Source organism: Gallinula chloropus (assembly GCF_964237585.1).
Source record: "Gallinula chloropus genome assembly, chromosome: 29".
In the NCBI taxonomy this organism is placed as follows: domain Eukaryota; kingdom Metazoa; phylum Chordata; class Aves; order Gruiformes; family Rallidae; genus Gallinula; species Gallinula chloropus.
In genome coordinates, this window is record NC_140114.1 from 4,596,120 (window position 1) to 4,615,123 (window position 19,004).

Consider the following 19,004-nt stretch of genomic DNA (forward strand, 5'->3'; position numbering starts at 1 on the left):
TCAAGTGTGGAGACCTGTCCAAGGAGGAAGAGGCACAATGAGAAATTAGGGAACTGTTCTTTGAGGAAAACCTCTTCCAATTCACATTGTCTTTCTACATTCAGGAAGACTTTTGTCAGGTCCCTTTTGAGAGGTCTGCTTTGTGCTGGCTTGAGTGTGTCACTGCTGGGAGGAGGGGTGGCTGTGGGTTCTTGAGAACTCAATCCTGCCTTGCAGCAGTCAGTAAATAGAAGGATGGTGTGATCTCAGACTAAATCCCCTGTGGATAGCAATGAGCTTTTCAGCACTGTCACTCCAATTTCACCCAAAGGCAGAAGAAATATTTAGAGCTTTGTTTTTTTTCCTGCCTGTACCTGAGGAGAGTTTTTCTGTCAGAACTGCCTGACATTGCTGCTGCAGTTCCAGTAAAACCTTGAGTGCAGAGTGTGGAGACCTGCTCTGTCCATCAGGCCTGCTCTCAGGTGCCCTGTGCTGGACACTCTGCTGCCTGAAGATGTCACTCTACCTGCTTCTTTTTGACTATTTCTCTCCAGCTCTGTACTCACACACCTCATCCAACCTGCCCTGTACTCCGCTCTGGTCTGCAGACTCCTCCTGGCATCAGGACACTGCCCAGGGGAACCTGTGTGTGTCCAGGGCTCAGGAGATGCTCTGACAAGTCCCAATGACAAATGAGTTTGCACCTGGAGTGGAAAATGCATCCCCGGTGTTCTTAAAAAGTCTCTGGGAAGTTCCCTGGGATCAACTGCAGCTTGGAGCAAACCTGTCCTAAACAGCACACTTAGACAGCAGAAGGACCCTACACTGTCCTTCCATGGGTCACACTTGCCACCCACAGCTTCTTTCTGCAGCGGTGCTGATGGAAGCCCAGCAGGGAGGATGAGTGCTGACCCTGGCAGCAGCAGAGTCCCTGCCCCAGCACACAGACCCCAGGGTGCATGGACCCTGCTCTCAAGGACAGCCCTGAGCACCCATCAAACATGCCCAGGAGAAGACAGCTGTTCTGCCCTGTCTCCCTGATGGGGCACAAGGGCATCCCTTCCAGGCAGCACTTTCTGGTCCTATAGAGAACCTGTCCTCCTGACAGACCCCACACATTGCCCCATGTCCCAGCTTTAGGAGATCCCTCCAGGAACAGAACCTGCATTGCCCTGCACCCACAGACATACCTGGGAGAGGCTGTGCAGATTTCTCCTCCAGTGAGCTCTCAGCATCCATCAGCTCTCTCAGCCTCACAGGTCTCCCCTTCTTGCCTACAGGCAGTGTCCCCAGCACTGTGTGCTTGGCAGAGGAGCTGCTCCTGGGCAGAGCTGTCTCTCTGCAGCGCTGCTGGGATGCCATGAGCTCCCTCCATCCCTGAAGCCTGGCCCAGGTCATCAAGAGAAGACCAGTTCTTGTAGGCTCCCTGCTGGTGTCTCAGGCTTCATAGGGATTGTTCCATGATCTCATCTCTGACATTCTCAGGATATCCCTGCCCAGGGGCTGGGGGTCAGCACTTGGCATTGCTGCTTCATCAGACCAAGCCACGGTGTCCTCAGCATCAGAGCTGCCTGCACTGTGCCTGTGTTTGTCCTCATGGCCTCCAGTCGTCTGCTCTAACGAGCCCATGGGGAGGCTTTGTCAGGAATGGCTCCCAGTGGGGCCTGTTAGTGCTTCAAGGTTCTTTGGGCATTACTCCTGACTTTGACGTCTTGAGAGGTTTCTTCTCTCTCATCTTGCTATCTGAGGTCTGGGTATTCAGAAGAAAAGACACCATGGGGCTCGTTAACATCCAGAAATCCCTTACAAGCATGGCTCTTCAACTCAGTTTCATTAAAGATCTCAAAACTCCTGCAAATACTTGGATTTTAGTTGGGTCCTTAGTGATACAGGTTTCAAAGGAATTTCCCATGGAGGACCTTTTTCTAGTCACAGGTTTTTTTCTGTCATGGCTCAGTTGATAGAAGTGACAGCAGCATTCTGGGATGGATATGGGTCTGCTAAGGAGGTCTGGACAGGCAGGAAAAGCAGTCCCTTGAGATCCAACCCTGTCTGGAGAACCTTGCTCTTCCCCAAGCCCAGCAGTTCCCTCACTGGCCTCCTAGGACTCCCAACACTTTTCCTGGCATCATCTGTGCTCACAGGCACAGACAGATTTCTCTGACCACAAACAGCAGTTACACATGATCCAGTTTAATAACCATGAAATCTCTCTCCTCAGCTGCCTGCTACGGCCAAGCAGCGTGTGAAGGGGGTCAGCTTTTGGAGGAGATTCTCCCCCAGAACAGTTTTATTCAGATACATAGAAAGGTCAGTTATTGTTGCAGTCTGGCGTAGCTGGGTGCTGGGAGAGGATGGGGGCTGCAGAGATGGCTCCTGCAAGAAGCAGCTAGAAGTTCTCTGCAGGCCCTGCAGAGCAAACATTGGTTGATTCAAGGGCAGAGTCCCTGCTGACCAAGGCCGAGCCCATCAGTGATGGTCACAGCGCCTCTGGGAATCACATTTAGGAAAACATAAACAAAGCAGCTGCCTTTTTCCACCAGAGAAGGGAGTGAGAAGATGTAATGAGCTGTGCAGACACCAAGGCCGGGAAGAGGAGGGAGGATGTGCCCAATGTGCCAGAGTGAAAGATGCCCCTGCAGCCTGGGGAGAAACCCATGGTGGAGCGGGTGTCCCACTGCAGCCCATGGAAAAAGCCCAGACCCCACCTGCAGCCCGTGGAGAGGCCCCACGCTGGATGGAGCAGGTGGAGACAGACAGGAGATGCTGTGACCCACGTTGGAGCCAGCCCCTGCCAGCACTTGGTTTCGGTTGGGATGGAGTTAATTTCTTTTCTTACAGTGGATAGAATGCTGTGTTTAGGAATTAGGATGAGAGCAGTGCTGAGAGCACCCTGATGTTTCCAGTTGTTGCCAAGTAATCAAGGACTTTTGCAGTTGTTCACATTTCCCTACTAATGAGAAACGAGGGGATGCAGCCAGGACAGGTGACCCAAACTGGCCAAAGGGGGTATTCCATGCCAATCACATCACACAGGTACAAACTGCTTCCATGATGGTGCACATGTGACAATACAACAGAGAATCCCTGGTCCCCATTCAGAAACTGATTCATCAACGGGAGAGTCAGGCAGTGACACAAGGAGGGTCTGTCTGTTTCTCCTGTGTGGTGCCCAGCCACTGTTTGGGGCTGAACTACTACTACTACAAAACTACACCATGTTTTGAGTTTATCCAAGTTCCACTAGTTGTTATCCATTGCTCCAAATAGACAGCACAGTCTAGGCGCACCTAGACTCCTCTCTGAGGGAGCTCCTGACAAGCAGGCAGTGCTGAAGAGACACAGCTCTGCCAAGAGCAGCTCCTCTGCCAAGCACAGCGGGGCTGAGGGCACTGCCTGCAGGCTCCAAGGCAGACAGAGAGGGGATAAAGGCAATCTGGATGGGAGGATGCCCAGAGCTCATAGAGAAATCTTCATGGCTGTGCACATGTTATGTCTCTGGCTGTAGGGCAATAAACAAGAGTATCCTGAAGGGATGTCCCAGAGCTGGCACATCCAGCAGTTGGTGTAGAGGAGAAGGACATGCTCTGGATGAAGGAATTTCTGCTTCGCTATTAGAGGGACCAAGGCCATGACCTTTTCCTTCTCCTGGGAAAGGCTGCAGGAGTGTGAAGCTGGGTGTATCCCCAGGGGGGTCAGGGCTGTCCTCATCAGGTTTCCTGTGCCACTGGGGGCTGTGTGGTGGGGAAAGGACTCTGATGCCTGCAGGGTAAGCTTCCTGGAGAACCTGCTACAGCACTGGGGGAGAGGCTGTGGGTGGATGGACTGATCTTCAGAAGAACAGAGTCTTTGCTGTTCAGGGGGCACTGTGTGGGTAAGAACTGTTCACACCTCCAGATCACCCAAGGACATTTTTGAGGAGGTGCTTCAAGGGGAAGGTCAAGGCAGGATAAAGACAAGGAGATTTCCTGCCTCTGACTTTTCCATTTCCTACTCTTGAACAATGGGAGGGAAGATATGTAAAAGGAGTTCTCCAGTATGAACACGTCTGTGAGACTCTTGAACCATCACTTTGAGTGATCACTGACTCTACCAAGAGCCTCCTAAAGCGCCTTCAGCCACTCCTCTTCCCATGGACAGAACCCACATCGCCATTACAGGATTCATCAGGGTTGTTCTGACTGGATCTTTTCCACATGCCAACAAGAACTTGTGCACTGCCAGTGCCCTGAAACCTGACGTGTTTGTGTAGGGCCAAGGTGAGTCCACAGAGCTTGTGATGGGGTCTGTGAGAGATGACAGGGAAAAGCCACCTGACAGGGAAACATCTGCCAGGAGGAAAATCTCCAGGCAGCAGGGATAATGTGAGGGAATGAGAGGAAACCAAACCCAGAAATGTTGTGGGTGGGAGAATGCAGAAAACCCTGTATCATTGCCTCCACTGCAGACCCCTTTCTGTGAGAAAGCCCCATTCCTCCAAGCAAAGCCTCTGCCCTCAGGGCAGTGGGTTCCAAGACATGAACCATCTCCTCTGCAGCCAAGGCCCCAAACCAAGGGCTGACTCCTTGCCATCTTGAGGGCAGAGACCCTGCTCCCCATGGCACACTCAGCCAGCATCAATCAGGACTCCAGCTGTAGAGGTGAGGAAAATGCTGGGAAAATAAAAGCAGGTGTGTGTAGCAGGGGGAGTATTTGTAGGACATGGCTTTGAGTTTGCTCAGAGAAGTCTCCCCTAACTTACTGTGTTTTGCTCCTTGAGCAGTACCCCATGCCTAGAAATAGGAAATGGTGAACGACAGCTCTATCACCCAGCTACACCTCGTGGTATTCACAAACACACGGGAGCTGCAGCTCCTGCACTTCTGGCTCTTCCTGGGCATCTACCTGGCTGCTCTCCTGGGCAATGGCCTCATCATCATCACCATAGCCTGTGACCACCACCTCCACACCCCCATGTACTTCTTCCTCCTCAACCTCTCCTTCCTTGACCTGTCCTCCATCTCCACCACCCTCCCCAAATCGATGATTAATTCGCTGTGGGAAGCCATGGCCATCTCCTACACAGGACGTGCTGCACAGGCCTTTCTCTTTGTCTTTTTTGCTTCAGCTGAGTTTTATCTACTCACTGTCATGGCCTATGACCGCTATGTTGCCATCTGCCACCCCCTGCACTACGGGACCCTCCTGGGCAGCAGAGCTTGTGTCCACATGGCAGCAGCTGCCTGGGGCAGTGGGTTTCTCCATGCTGTGCTGCACACAGCCAATACATTTTCAATACCTCTCTGCCATGGCAATGCTGTGCACCAGTTCTTCTGTGAACTTCCCTAGATCCTCAAGCTCTCCTGCTCAGACTCCTACCCCAGGGAAGTTGGGCCTAATGTACTTAGTGCCTGTTTGTTCTTTGTGTGGTTTATGGTAATTCTGATGTCCTATGTGCAGATCTTCAGGGCTGTGCTGAGGATCCCCTCAGAGCAGGGACGGCACAAAGCCTTTTCCACCTGCCTCCCTCACCTGGCCGTTGTCTCCCTGTTTGTCAGCACTGCCTTCTTTGCCTACCTGAAGCCCCCCTCCATGTCCTCCCCACCTCTCAACCTGGTAGTGACTGTGCTGTACTCGGTGGTGCCTCCAGCAGTGAACACCCTCATCTACAGCATGAGGAACCAGGAGATCAAAGACACACTGAGGAAACTGAAGAAACGGTGGAGCTGTTGATTTCAGTGTCAGGAATTTAAAAACTCTCCCATCTTCCAGTAGTCTGTCTCAACGGCTCTTTAACCAACTCTTGTGTTCTTGCCTTGCATTTATAGCTGTCCTGTCCTCTCTCTGTCTGTCTCAAGGTGTCCTTGTATGGATTGTCCTTGCGGAAGGCAGAGATCAGCAGGTATTGCTTGCACTTAGATCATAGAATCTGTAAGTTTGGAAATGACTTTTAGAGGTCACCTAGTCCAACTCCCTACAGTGAGCAGCAACCTCTTCCGTAGAACAGGTTGTTCAGAGTCTCTTCAAGCCTGACCTTGAATATCTCCAGGGATGGAACCTAAATCTCTGGGCTACCAGTTCCAGTGATCTACTACCCTCATATTGAAGAACTTTTTCCTAATATCCCACCTAAATCTCCCCTTTTTGTGTTTAAATCCATTACCCCTTGTCCTATTGCTATGTGCCTCAGGGTCAGTGAGGAAGGAGGGGGAAGAGGAGTTCCCTCCCACAGAGTTAAGAAGGAGAGAAAAATACCCCTTCATACCCCAAAGACTTTTAATAGGAACAAGTGGGGAGGCACAGAGTAACCACAGGAGAATAAACAGAGAGGAAACCCCGGGCTGTTTCTGCTACCCCTGGGAGAAAGGAGATGGTTGCCTGGTGCTCAGGGCTCTCCCAGCTGCACAGACCTCTCCTCCCTCCTGGCTGCACCCAGTTGCATGGCCAGGATGGGCTGTGCTGGCCCAGGGCTCAGGGGCTGCTGTGCACTGATCTCTGGTGTCACAGCCTTGGTGTCCTCAGGGGGATGTGCCAGAGACACCTCTTCAGCATCGTCATAGCCTGTGCTGTCCTGGGGAGGGGACCAGGCATCTTCCTCAGCTCCAGGGGCCTCAGCACGTCTCTGGGGGCTCAGGTGTGTCCCTGCAAGCAGCAAGGCAGCCCACTGAGTGATTGTCCCATGAGGTGCCCGTCCTGACCTGTACATCACTTTTCCTCCCTTCTCACCAGTGGAAAAATGTTTACCTCCCTCTTCCACCAAGGGTCCCCCCCAGAAAACTCCTGGGGCACGTTAGTCTATTGCCAGACTGTGGGGTCTCAATATGGCAGCAATTCATCTGGCACCCCAGGAACCCACAGTGCTGTCTGTCCCTCTCACCTGCAGGTGCATCCCTGGGACCAGCTCCATCCTCTGGTGCCCTGGGCATTTCCCAGTCTCCTTGCCCAGACACAGGATCCTCCTCAGGGTCAGAAACCTCCCTGGCATCATCATAGCCATCTGCTGGGTCACCTCTGGGCAGGACAGGCGTGTCTGAAAGGGGAGGGGAGATGCTGACAGTGAGAAGACACATCCTGCGGAGCAGAGGAAGGGCCTTCGACATGGGCAGGGAGGAAGGGCAGGGACATGGGCCTTAGACACTGGACTTGGCAGCACCAGAGGAGATCCCTGCCCATTTCCTCCCCTGCTGCTCACGGTGACACTGGTGTCCATCACCAGTGTGCAGGGAGGAATGATCCACCCCTTCCTGCCCCCCGTTACCTGGTGCTGATCCTGGACCATCCTCCTCCTCAATGTCCTCATAGTGAGCCTGCATCTTGGTCAGGGACCCCTCTGAATAGGATCCTGGAGAGAATGATGGAAGTTTTATGGGGTGCGTTTTGCTGACCCAGCTTGTGCTCAGTGCTGCTGGGGACAGGGGACCCACCGAGCCCGGGCTGCATTGGACCAGGGCTCAGAAGTTCCCTTGCTCTCCTGGGAAAAACCCCAACTCACAGGGGCTCCCAGAGCTGCCTTGGGACAGCCCCTTCCCTCACCCCTCAGGTGACAATGGGATGTAGGGACACACAGAGAAGAGGCTGTGCACTGGCTGGGACAGGATGAGCTGGTGAGGATGAAGCTCTTCTCCAATGCCAAGACCTGTCTGCTCTCCCCACAGAACCCCACAGCCCCAGTGCTGCGGGGACCTCGGGCCATGGAGCTGCAGGGGGTCAGTTTTAGGTGGGGGCCAAGGGAAAGAGCCTTGGAGATATGGCCCCAGTGAGGGACCCACACCCACCTGAGAAGCTGAACCTCGTCTGGTTCTCCCACGCTGGGCTGTACGCAATCTCCTCGTACAGGGCCTCAGGGAAGGGCTCCCGGGCTTGCTCAGAGGCTGCAGACAGAGGCAGGGCTGGCTCAGGGATGGGCAGAGAAGGGATAGATCCTGCTCTGTTCCCCCAGCCCTGTTCCCCCAGCTCAGCCCAGGGCTGTCCCCACAGCAGAGCCCCACTGCGCTCTCCAGTCACTGCTGCCACTTCCTCAGGAAGGGCAATGTCCCCATGGAGATGGTCATGGGCAGCAACACCCTCACACCATCCCTCAGAGACAGCCCTTGTGCCCCTCTGGACCCTGAATCCTGTTCCTGGTGCTGAGCTTGGAGCAGCTCCTCCCTTTCCTCTCCCCTGGAGCTGTCCACTCTCTGCCCAATGGATCCATTACACAGCCCCTGCCCTGCTGGGGGGAGGTAAGGGTTGGATGGAGGAACAGACAGGGATCCTGATGCTGAAAGGATGGGAGGTGCTGTCCAATGGGTCTCCCAGCATCTCGCACCCCCAGAGCCCCCTCCCCATATACGCAGAGCACTACCCGTGGCACATCCTCATCTATCCCCCCTTTATCCCATCTCCCCAGCTCAGCTGTGCCATTTCTCTTTTGGCCCCATCCCTGACTCCCCCCATGTCTGGACTCTCTCTCCCCCTTCCTGCTGGTTGCCCGTGGTCAGTCAGTCAATGGGGTGATACCTGGGACTGTGGGCAGCACAGACTCCTGTCCCCCAGCTCTGCCTGTACCACTCACTGACACCCCACAGCACCCCTGGCCTTGCCAACACACATCTTCACCTGAGACCGTGGAGAACAAACCCACCTCTGCGCCCAGCCCTGGCGCTCCACGCTTGCCCAGCCAGGAGGGCCAGGAGCAAGCAGAGAAGGGCTCCCAGGATGATGCAGATGATGACAAGCAAGGACTCTCTCCTGCTGCTGGTCGGATGGCCCCGGGTGGCATCTGCACAGGCAGGAAGCCAGAAATAGCAGCCCCAGGCCTGGGAGAGGTGGGGGGCTGTGACACCGCAGTCCTGACCCCATGACACCGGGGTAAGGGACCCCAGGGGTGAGTGATGGGGAAGGTCCCACACTTCTGGGGACTGACAGCACCCCCTAACCCCCCCCCCCTCACTGCTGACACCTCTTGGGAGTTTCCCACCCCAGCAAGGGGTCTCTTCCCCCTGGCTGTGGGTCACAGCCTGGCCCTGGGAAGAGCCAGCGCTGACACACAGGACAGGTTACCTGCTCAGGCGGTTGGTGCTGTGGTCCTGGGTGCAGCTGCAGAGGAAGAGAAGGAGAGCTGTGGGTTAACTGGGATACTGCAGTGCTGGGTAATGGGAATACTGAGGGGCTTGTTACTGGGGACACTGGTGGGGTGGTTTCTGGCAATACTGGTGGGGCTGCCATGGGGGTCCCCCAACCAGTATGAACCCGCCCCCAAACCAATATGAACCCCCAAAAAACCATTATATGCCACCCAAAACTAGTATGAACCCTCCAAACCAGTACAGAACTACCCAAACCCAGTATAGACACCCTAAAACCAGTAAAACCCCCAAAACAAGTATGAAACCCCAGAAGCCAGTATAGAACTCCCAAGACCAGTATAAAAACTCACAAACCAGTATGAATTCCCCTAAACCAGTATGGACCACCAAAATCAGTATAGAATCTCCCAAATCAGTATAGAACACCAAACACAACGCCCTCAAGCCCATATGAACCCCCAATAAAACCAGTACAGAATCCCCTCAAACCAGTATAGACCCCCCTGAAAACCAGTATGTACCTCTCAGACCAGTACAAACACCCCAAAACCAGTATAGCACCCCTCAAACCAGTATAGAACCCTGAAAAACAGCTGCAGAGGAGGAGAAGGAGAGCTGTGCTGAGAGGCTGGGTGTGCAGGTCTTGGGGAGCCTCCTCTCAGACACCCCGGGGGTGTGTGCACGTGTGCAGACATCCCTGGCACATCCCACCCACACTGGCCCTCCTGTGGGGCTGCTCCTTCAGGGGTGGCCAGGCAGGAGCCCAGGGCCCTGCTCGGGGCCACGGGCAGGACAGTGCAGCCCCCGGGAGATGCTCACCCGAGCAGTTCACGGCAGCGTCCTCCTTATGCCGGCAGGCGCCGCTGTCCCCGGGCCGGGCCCAGCAGTGCTGCAGAGACGGCTCTGTGCCCCGGCACTCCACCTGCTCCAGCCAGATGGGGCCCGTCCCCTTCCCAAATGCCGCCTGGCCCAGGGCAGACACTGCGGGGCCACAGCCCAGCTGCCGGCACGCCACTGCCGCGTCCAGCATGTCCCAGGAGTCGTCGCACACCGTCCCCCAGGAGCCGCGGTGCCAGACCTCCACTCTGCCCCAGCACCCGCTCTCGCCTCCCACCACACGGATCTTCTCCCTGTCTGGAGAAGGCAGAGACCCCTCAGGGCACCAGGGCAGCAGGCAGAGCCCGGCCAGGGGAGAGAAGCCTGCAGAGGAGCAGCTACCTGTGCAGCTCGTGGAGTTTGGGCACATGGGATCCAGGGCTGGGGCCGTTCGTGGCTGTCTGCCTGTAGAAGGAAATGCCATGGTGAGGGGCTGCAGCAGGGGGGTCGTGTGGCAGAGAGCGGGGCTGAGTTCTGCCTGTGCATCCCTGTGCCACCTTGCTCAAGGGAGCAGCTGAACCCCGGTCACTCAGGGGACACACCCGGCAGTGTGGGGGACCTTGACTGCCCAGCCCCAAAGGGAGCCTGGTTCACAGAGGGCAGGATGGGGGACACTCTTTGGAGAGTGTCTCTTTGGAGAAAGAGACCTGATGGGTCTCCTTTGAGACCTCTCCTGCAGACACCTCTGCCTCCCCCAGGCACTGCTGGCAGCCTGGCTGCCCACTGCTGCTGAATGTGTGGGGTCTGAGAGCTGAAGGCTCCTTTGTGCCACCACCAGCAGCAGAAGGGTCAGGCATGGAAAGGAAAACCCCTGTGGGCTCTGTCTGTGTCTGACAGTGCCCAGAAGGGAGCAGGAGCTGGGGATGCTGGTGCCCGGGTGGCTCAGACTTACCCTGGCAGGTGATGTGGGTCTCATCGCGCAGGTCAGTGCAGGACTGTGGGTGCCAGGGAGCGGAGAGACACTGCCAGAAGGAGCTGTGACTCTTCCCACACTCCACACGATCCAGCCAGGCAGGGCCAGGCAGTGTTCCAGAAGCTGGGAATGGATCCAAGGATACTGCATCCCCACAGCCCAGCTCCTTGCACGCCAGAGACACTGTCTGGGGAGTCATTGAGTTGGAGCAAACGGTCCCCCAGGTCCCGTTATAGAAAACCTGCAGGCGCCCGGAGCAGCTGCCGTTGTTCTCCAGCCTCAGGGCCACAAACTCTGGGAGGAGAGACACCAAAAGGAACAGGATGGTGCAGGGATGTAGGATCAGGGGTGCTCCTGAAGCCCTCAGACAGGAAAATGCATGGCCAGACAGTCCCCCTGGCAGCCCCTGACAGACAGACAACCCTCTCCTCCCCGCTAACCCTTGGTGAAAACTCTGCAGAGATGCCGTGTGGGACAGAGAGGACCTGTACGTGGGTGTCCCCACGATGGGCTCGGGCAGGGGCTCAGCAGCAGCCAGGGACAGACTCGGCCACTGCCGGCTCTCCCCTTGTCCCGCTCTCCCCTGTCCCTGGGCTCCCAGCACAGCTCCCAGCACAGACCTGAGCAGACGACTCCGGCGTCCTCTTTGTGCCCGCAGTCGGGCTGCCCCCAGGGCCCTGCCGGACAGTCCCAGAGAGCAGCTTCGGTCCCCGAGCAGCTCACGTTGCCCAGCCAGACCTGCCCGGCGCCTTCCCCGAAGCCAGCAGAGCCAACGGCCTCCACCGCCCCTCCGCAGCCCAGCTGCTGGCAGACGACGGTGGCGTCGGGCAGGTCCCAGCCGTCATCGCAGACGCTCCCCCAGCTGCCCCGGTAGTAGATCTCCACTCTGCCTGCACAGCGCCCGGGCCCGTTCACCAGCCGCACCTGACGGCTCCCTGCAGCAGGAAGAAGCCCAGCTGCTGTCAGGGGATGGAGCCCACCCAGCCCAGAGCCTGGGGGTCCCTGCAGTGCCACTCACCCCGGCAAACGACCCCCACATCCTCGGCAATCCCAGCTGCCAGCGCGCTCTCGGGCAGGGAGGTGTTGCAGAGGGTCAGGCTGGGCTCATGCCCTGCACACCGCACCCCTCGCAGCCCCACAGGACCCGTCCCTCTCTCAGGCTTTGGGGGGTTGTAGGCTCTCTCTGCCTCTCCACACCGCAGCTGCCGGCACACCACGCTGGCCTCCTGCACGTCCCACTGGTCATCCAGGACTCTGCCCCAGGTCCCACGCTGGAAGATCTCCACTCGCCCGTCACACCGGCTGCCTCCACCCACCAGCCGCAGGGCCCCGGAGCTGTCTGAGCCTGGGGAGAGCAGCCATGGCCCAGCCTCAGCAGCACCAGAGAGCCCAGAGACCTGCAGTGCCTCTCCAGGCTCTGGAAGCCTGATGGCACCCTTGAAATCCATTGCCTGCCCAAACACTCTACATTGATCTTCAGGAGCAGCTTTTCTCATGGTTGGTTTCCCAGGGACTGAGCCCTGCTGGGCAAGACACTCTCTTAGCTCTTGGTGGGGCAGAGCCACCCAACATGTCCCTGCTGAGGCAGATGGGGCAGCTCCTGCAGGAGGGAGCAGCAGATGGTGGGATGGGCTGGGGATGGGCAGCGCCAGGAGAAGCCTTGCTCATCCTCTGCCCTGGCACTGCTGATACATGGGACACCCCACACATCTCTGCCCCTCTGCACCCCTGGGGATCAGGGACTGGGAGCTGGTTTGACCCCAAGTGTGCTGATAGCTCCAGGGCCTGATCCCTGACCCAGGAGGACAGAGACGTTCAGTGTCAGCTCTCCCACCTCAGAGCGTTCAGTCAGAGCAGATCAAACTCTCCAGATCACTCCAGGTGAAGGCAGGTTTTCTCCAGGGAAAAGCTCACCCTGTGGCTGCCTTGGGATCCCTTGCCTTGGGTGGCCATGTCACACCCCAGGGTAAATGGGGGTCAGACGCTGTTTTCCCAGCACTCACCTGAGCAAATGACAGCAGCGTCCCTGTCGTGGGAGCATGGGGAGGCTCCCAGGGCAGTCACTGGGCACTGTCCCAGCTGGGCTTCCGTCCCATCACAGTGGAATGAGTCTCTCCAGGTGGGGCCGGTGCCTCTCCCAAAACGCCCTCCTCTAGGAAGGGACTCAGCAAACCCGCAGCCGAGGTGGCGACAGAGAACGTGGGCGTCCAAGAAGTCCCAGTGGGAGTCACAGAGGGTGCCCCAGGTCCCCAGCACCTGGACCTCCACCCGCCCATCACAAGCTGTGCTGCCATTCACCAGCCTGAACCCTGTGTACTCTGGGGACAGAGGAAGAGGAGAAAAGGGGCATTGGTTCTCTTCACTTTTGGCAGTTGGAGGACTGACCAGATGGACAGCCTTCCTTTCTCCTCCTTCTGCATTCTCTTAGGGCTGCAGAAAAAGACATCATCCCTCCTGCTTTCATACCCAGCAGTGTGCCCAGACCCCTTACTTGTGCATGTGACTCCAGCATCATTGGCGTGGGTGCAGGGTGGATGTCTGGGGGACCCTGTGGGGCAGAAGGTGAGAGAGGATTCATTCCCCAAACACTGCAGCTCTCTGTCCCAGATGGAACCAACACCTTCTCCAAAAGGAGCTGCCCCAGGGACGGACAGGGCTACCCCACACTGCAGCTCTTCACAGACCACGTCAGCGGCTTTGGGACCAAAGTCAGAGTCACAGACAGTTTTCCACTGGTTCTTATCATGGATCTCCACTCGTCCTGAGCAGGGGCTGTCCCCTCCAACCAGCCTCACAAACCCTGGAGGAATCAAAGATCCCTGTGAGTTCCCAGAGCCCTCTGGCAACATCCTGAGCATGTCTCACCCCATCTCTCAGGTGGCTACAGACCAAGAGCCTCACAACAATCCCAGCAGCTCCCAGTGGGTGCTGATGGCACAAACCCACCAGACACCCTCCCTGCTCTCCAGAAATCAGCACAGCACTGGGGGCTGGCTGTTCTCCCACAGCCACAGACACAGGCACTGCTCAGATAAACTGCTGCTCTTCTGGAGACCCTGGGCTGCAGGGCACAGGCCCCAGACCCTGGTGATGGGCCCAAGGAGATGGGCCCAAGTGCTGTTGTCAGTGGCAGCCTGCTCTGCACCACCGAGCTCAGGGCCAGGCCCAGGAACCCCTTGGAGCCACCAGAAATGCCCCCCAGTCCCAGAAGGTTCTGCAGTGTGGGTGTACCCACAGCTGCTGTCTGCACCAGCCCCCAGCTCCAGCACCCACCCAGGGAGGGGTCCTCATCCAGGGCAAGAGTGTACTGCAGGTGTGCACAGCACCCATCTCCCTGCTTTAGGCACCCACAGAGGGTGGGCTGAGCCACATCAAGGGTCAGCCTGTTTCAGGTTCCTGCTGGGCTTTCCTTGGGGATGAGGAATGACAATCCCATCTCGGCAGTGTGACTGGCCACACTGAGCCCTTCTCCAGTCCCCCCTTGTTTCCCTGAGAGCACAGCCAGGTCCCTTCCCCCATCCTGGCCGCAAAAGTGGGGAATGGGCTGCATCCTTACCTGAACATGTCACTCCAGCATCCCGTCTGTGACTACAGCGCCCTTGACCTGAGCCTCTGTTTGTGCAGTCAGACAGGGCAGACTCGGTGCCACGACACTGAACACCATACATCCAAATGGGGCCAGATCCTGGCCCAAAGTGTGCATACCAATGAGGTGCAACAGCATCCCCACAGCGCAGCTGCTTGCAAACCACTGCAGCATCGGTCTTGTCCCATAGGTAACCACACACAGTGCCCCACTGTCCCTGTTGTTTCACCTCCACTCTTCCAGCACAGCGTCCACCACCATTTTCCAGCCTCACCTCTGCAGCCCCTGAAACACAAAGATGGGAACCTTCAGGAGAGCATTGAGCCCTAGACCACATGTCTGGAGGTCCCTCCTGCCCAGGCCAAGTCATAGGTACCAGTGTGAGCCATCGCCCCTTCCACACTGCCCTCAGGGTTCTTCCACACTGTCTTCAGGGCAGTGTGGAGGGTTCTTTTTCTCTCCGGGGCTTCCACAGGGCACCATCTCCCCACATGCCCAGACCCCTCTGCATGGCCTCGTGCCCCCAGGCCCACCGCTTCCTCTAGACCCAGAGAATCACAGGGAAAGGAACATGTTCAGTTGACTTGGGATACATCTGCCCCTCGGCTCAAGTGACACCACCAAAGATACTCCATTCCCAGGGATATCTTGATGTTCCCAGTGGTGCCTGCTGGCCCTGTCTGTGGGACAAGGGTCCTGCACTTACCCCTGCACAGATGAACCCAGACAAGCAGCCACAGCACCTGAGGGGACAGGAGTCCCTCCATCCCCAGCCTCAGCCTCAGCCTCCTGCCCTGCTGGCACAGCTCTGCAGCACCCTACTCCCCGTCATAGCTCCTGGGGACCCACAGGGATGATGGTGATGAAAGGGTAATATATCTCTGTAGATGCCGACCCAGCTGCATGAGGAGCCAATCAAAGCAGCAGCACCTTTTTAGACATTATCTGGAGCTATCTCCCCTCTGACACAGCCCAGCCCTCCAATGAACTCCTTCAGCTCCATTCATGACCATATATGAGGGACACAGAGGTCCCACTGCGCATGTCACGGTCATTGTGGCAGGGGATCGTCATGGGACAAGCTGGGTGTGGAGGAGAAATAGGTCTGTGCCCCCTTGGTCCCTGCTGGGGGCACTGGGATCAATGAGCATCTCCTCTGCTGGGCTCATCCAAGAACCCAAGGCCAAGAACGTCCAGGCACCGCCATGCCGTGGGAGCCATGGAGCTGGGACTGCTCCAGGTCTGTGTCAGGCTGGAAAGGAAACAGCCCCTGCTCCTGCTCCAGCCCTGCTGTGCTGGGAGCAGCAGCTGGGAAAAGCCCTTGGCCAGGGGCAGAGCTCCAGCCCAGGAGTGCTGGCTGGCCCCTTCCTCCCCACAGAGCCCCACGGTGGGTCCCTCGCAGGAGCCCGGGCTGGACCATGTCCCTGCCCTGGCAGCAGAGACGCAGCCCAGGGGCTCAGCCATGCCCCTAGCTCTCAGCGTGTCACTCAGGGGCCGTTATTCCCCCCGGGCAGAGCGGGAGCTGGAGCCTGCAGGTGCACAAACCACAGCCCACGTGGCCTCGCAGCGCTCGCCCTGCTCCCCCCGGGCAGCAGCCTGTGGTTTCCTGCTGGCACCGTGCCCAGGCACATCCCTGCAGTGCCCTGAGACACCCCCAGCCCCACTGCTCCAGCCAGGGCTGCAGCTCCTGAGCCGTGTGATGCCCCTCTGATGCACAGGGCTGCTCTGCACCGAGCCCATGGCCATGGGGTCCAATCAGGGACATTACTTCACACCCTACTGTCTGCTCTTCAGTAAACTCGACGGTAACTTCACATCACTTCCATTGCCATCATACTTGTGGAAAGGGTGAGAGACATGGGGGTTTTTTGCATGTTCAAAGCTCATAGAATTACTGCAGTGGCTGGAGAAAGCTTGAAAGTGGCTTTCAGAGATGACTGCATATTTTTTTGGTGGTGGGAAAGAGCAGGAGTGCCGCAGTTCTGCATAGCTGGGCACTGGCAGAGAACAGGGCTGGGGTGAGGGGAGGCCTGCAGAAAATAGCTGCTGTAAAAAGCAGCTAGAAGTTCTGTAAAAGAGAATAAAAAGTCCTTCTATAGGTATTTTAACAGTAAAAGGAGGGTCAAGGAGAATCTCCAGCCCTTATTGGATGCAGAGGGAACATTAGTGACAAGGGATGAGGACAAGGCTGAGGTCCTTCATTCCTTCTTTACCTCAGTCTATAATAGTAAAGTAGGATGTTCCCTGAGTACTCATCCTCAGGAACTGGCTGACAGGGAGGGGAAGAATAACAAATTTCCCATGGTTCAGGAGGAAATGATGAGTGACCTACTTGGCCAGTTAGATACCCACAGGTCAATGGGACCTGATGGGATTCACCCAAGGGTGCTGAGAGAGCTGTCAGATGTGCTTGCCAAACCCCTTTCCATGATCTACGAGCAATCCTGGCAGACTGGGGAAGTTGCACTCGACTGGAGGCTGCAGATGTGACACACATAGACAAGAAGGGGCGGAAGGAGGATCCAGGGAACTACAGGCCTGTCAGCCTGACCTCACTCCCGGGGAAGTTCATGGAGAGGGTCATCTTGGGAACTGTCATGCAGCACGTGTGTGATGGCCAGAGGATCAGGCCCAGTCAACACAGGGTTACAAAAGGTTGATCCTGTCAAACTCACCTGATCACCTTCTGTGACAAGGTGACCTGCTGAATGGACAAGGGGAAGGCTGTGGATGTGTCTACCTGGGCTTCAGTAAAGCCTTTGACAGGGTTTCTCACAGCATTCTGACTGAGAAACTGGCTGCCACTGGCCTGGACAGGTGGACCCTCAGCTGGGTTAAAAACTGGCTGGATGGCCGGGCCCAAAGGGTGGTGGTGAATGGAACCAAATCCAGCTGGAGGCCGGTCACGAGTGGCACCCCCAGGGCTCAGTCCTGGGTCCAGTTCTGTTCAACATCTTTATCCATGACCTGGATGAAGGGATTGGATGCTCCTTCAGTGAGTTTGCAGATGACACTAAGCTGGGAGGAAGTGTTGATCTGCCTGAGGGTAGGGAGGCTCTTCAGAGGGGTCTGAACAGACTGGACCAATGGGCTGAGACCAACGGGATGAAGTTTAACAAGGCCAAGTGCAGAGTCCTGCACTTTCCTCTTAAACCTCCCCATCCTCAACCTGGGATACATCTCAACCACTGTCCCTAAAGCCATGGCCAGCTTCCTCTGGGACACCAGGGCCGTCTCTCTTACATGTGATGTTCTGCACAGGTCTTTTTGGGTTTTTTTCTGTGCTACAACATAGTACTTTCTTCTCACTGTCATGGCCTATGACCGCTACGTTGCCATCCGCCACCCCCTGCACTACGGGACCCTCCTGGGCAGCAGAGCTTGTGTCCACATGACAGCAGCTGCCTGGGGCAGTGGGTTTCTCTATTCTGTGCTGCACACAGCCAATACATTTTCTCTGCCCCTCTGCCATGGCAATGCTGTTGACCAGTTCTTCCGTGAAATCCCCCAGATCCTCAAGCTCTCCTGCTCAGATGCCTACCTCAGGGAAACTGGGGTGATTTGGGTCAGTGCCTGTTTAGCTTTTGGGTGTTTTGTGTTCATTGTGGTGTCCTATGTGCAGATCTTCAGGGCTGTGCTGAGGATCCCCTCGCAGCAGGGACGGCACAAAGCCTTTTCCACCTGCCTCCCTCACCTGGCTGTGGTTTCTCTGTTTCTTAGCACTGGTATGTTTGCCAACCTGAAGCCCCCCTCCATCTCCTCCCTGTTTATGGACCTTGTTGTGGCATTTCTTTACTCAGTGTTTCCACCAGCAGTGAACCCCCTCATCTACAGCATGAGGAACCAGGAGCTCAAGGATGCTGTGTGGAAACTGATGACTGGGTTTTTAAGCAGCAATGTCATATCAAAAATCATGTAACTGATGTTATGACCACTTGCTATTTAGTAGGGTTTTTAGTTTTTTGTTTGGGGTATTTTTCCTTCTAGTTTTTCCAAGCTCTAATAACATGCTCCACGTTGATCCCATTCCTAATTCAGTATCTACAGGTCTTGTGTTACCCAGAGACTGCATAATGATGAGCTGTGCTCTCTTTGTATCAGGTCTACCTTCCTTACTTTTGCTTTTTTCTTACATTTATAAAAAAATGACAATCAGATTTTCATCAGCTGAATCTCTCCACTACTTGTCTGAAATAGCAGTGCTTTCCTACCATGACAGACAGGAATTTCCAGGAAGTTTATACATGGCAACAGAAGAAATACTCACCTTCCCCTCTACCTGTGTTACTGTTAGTCTGTCTCTTTCATCTGCCCATCATCCAGGTGTTTCCGCCTATCCTGATGATACGGCCATGCCTTAGGACATCTTTTCAACAGAATAGATTGACACATGTAATTCACTTTGATCACAGGTTTCCACCTCAGCACGTTCTTTGGTCCTTGTAGATGCTGATCAACTCTCCAGTTTCTGCTTTGTGCTACAGAGTGTTGGAAAACATCCCATCTTTCAGAAGTCTAATAAACTGTTCTGTCAGGAGTTCAGTATGTTGATAAGTGACCTTTCTATGTATATGAATAAAACTGTTCTGGGAGAGAATCTCCT

General features: G+C 56.0%; 1 protein-coding gene across 1 annotated transcript; it reads right to left on the reverse strand.

Moving 5' to 3' along the window:
- Positions 1-16,985, reverse strand: LOC311202178 (scavenger receptor cysteine-rich type 1 protein M130-like; the record flags this gene model as incomplete). The annotated part of the gene is made up of 12 exons (XM_084276716.1): positions 1-14; positions 6,836-6,988; positions 7,217-7,300; positions 7,734-7,829; positions 9,846-10,160; positions 10,795-11,109; positions 11,436-11,750; positions 11,834-12,154; positions 12,819-13,133; positions 13,307-13,363; positions 13,481-13,615; positions 16,958-16,985. The coding sequence occupies 12 exons, from the start codon at positions 16,983-16,985 to the stop codon at positions 1-3; spliced, it is 2,148 nt and encodes a 715-aa protein (XP_084132842.1).
- Positions 16,986-19,004: the final 2,019 nt, after the last annotated feature.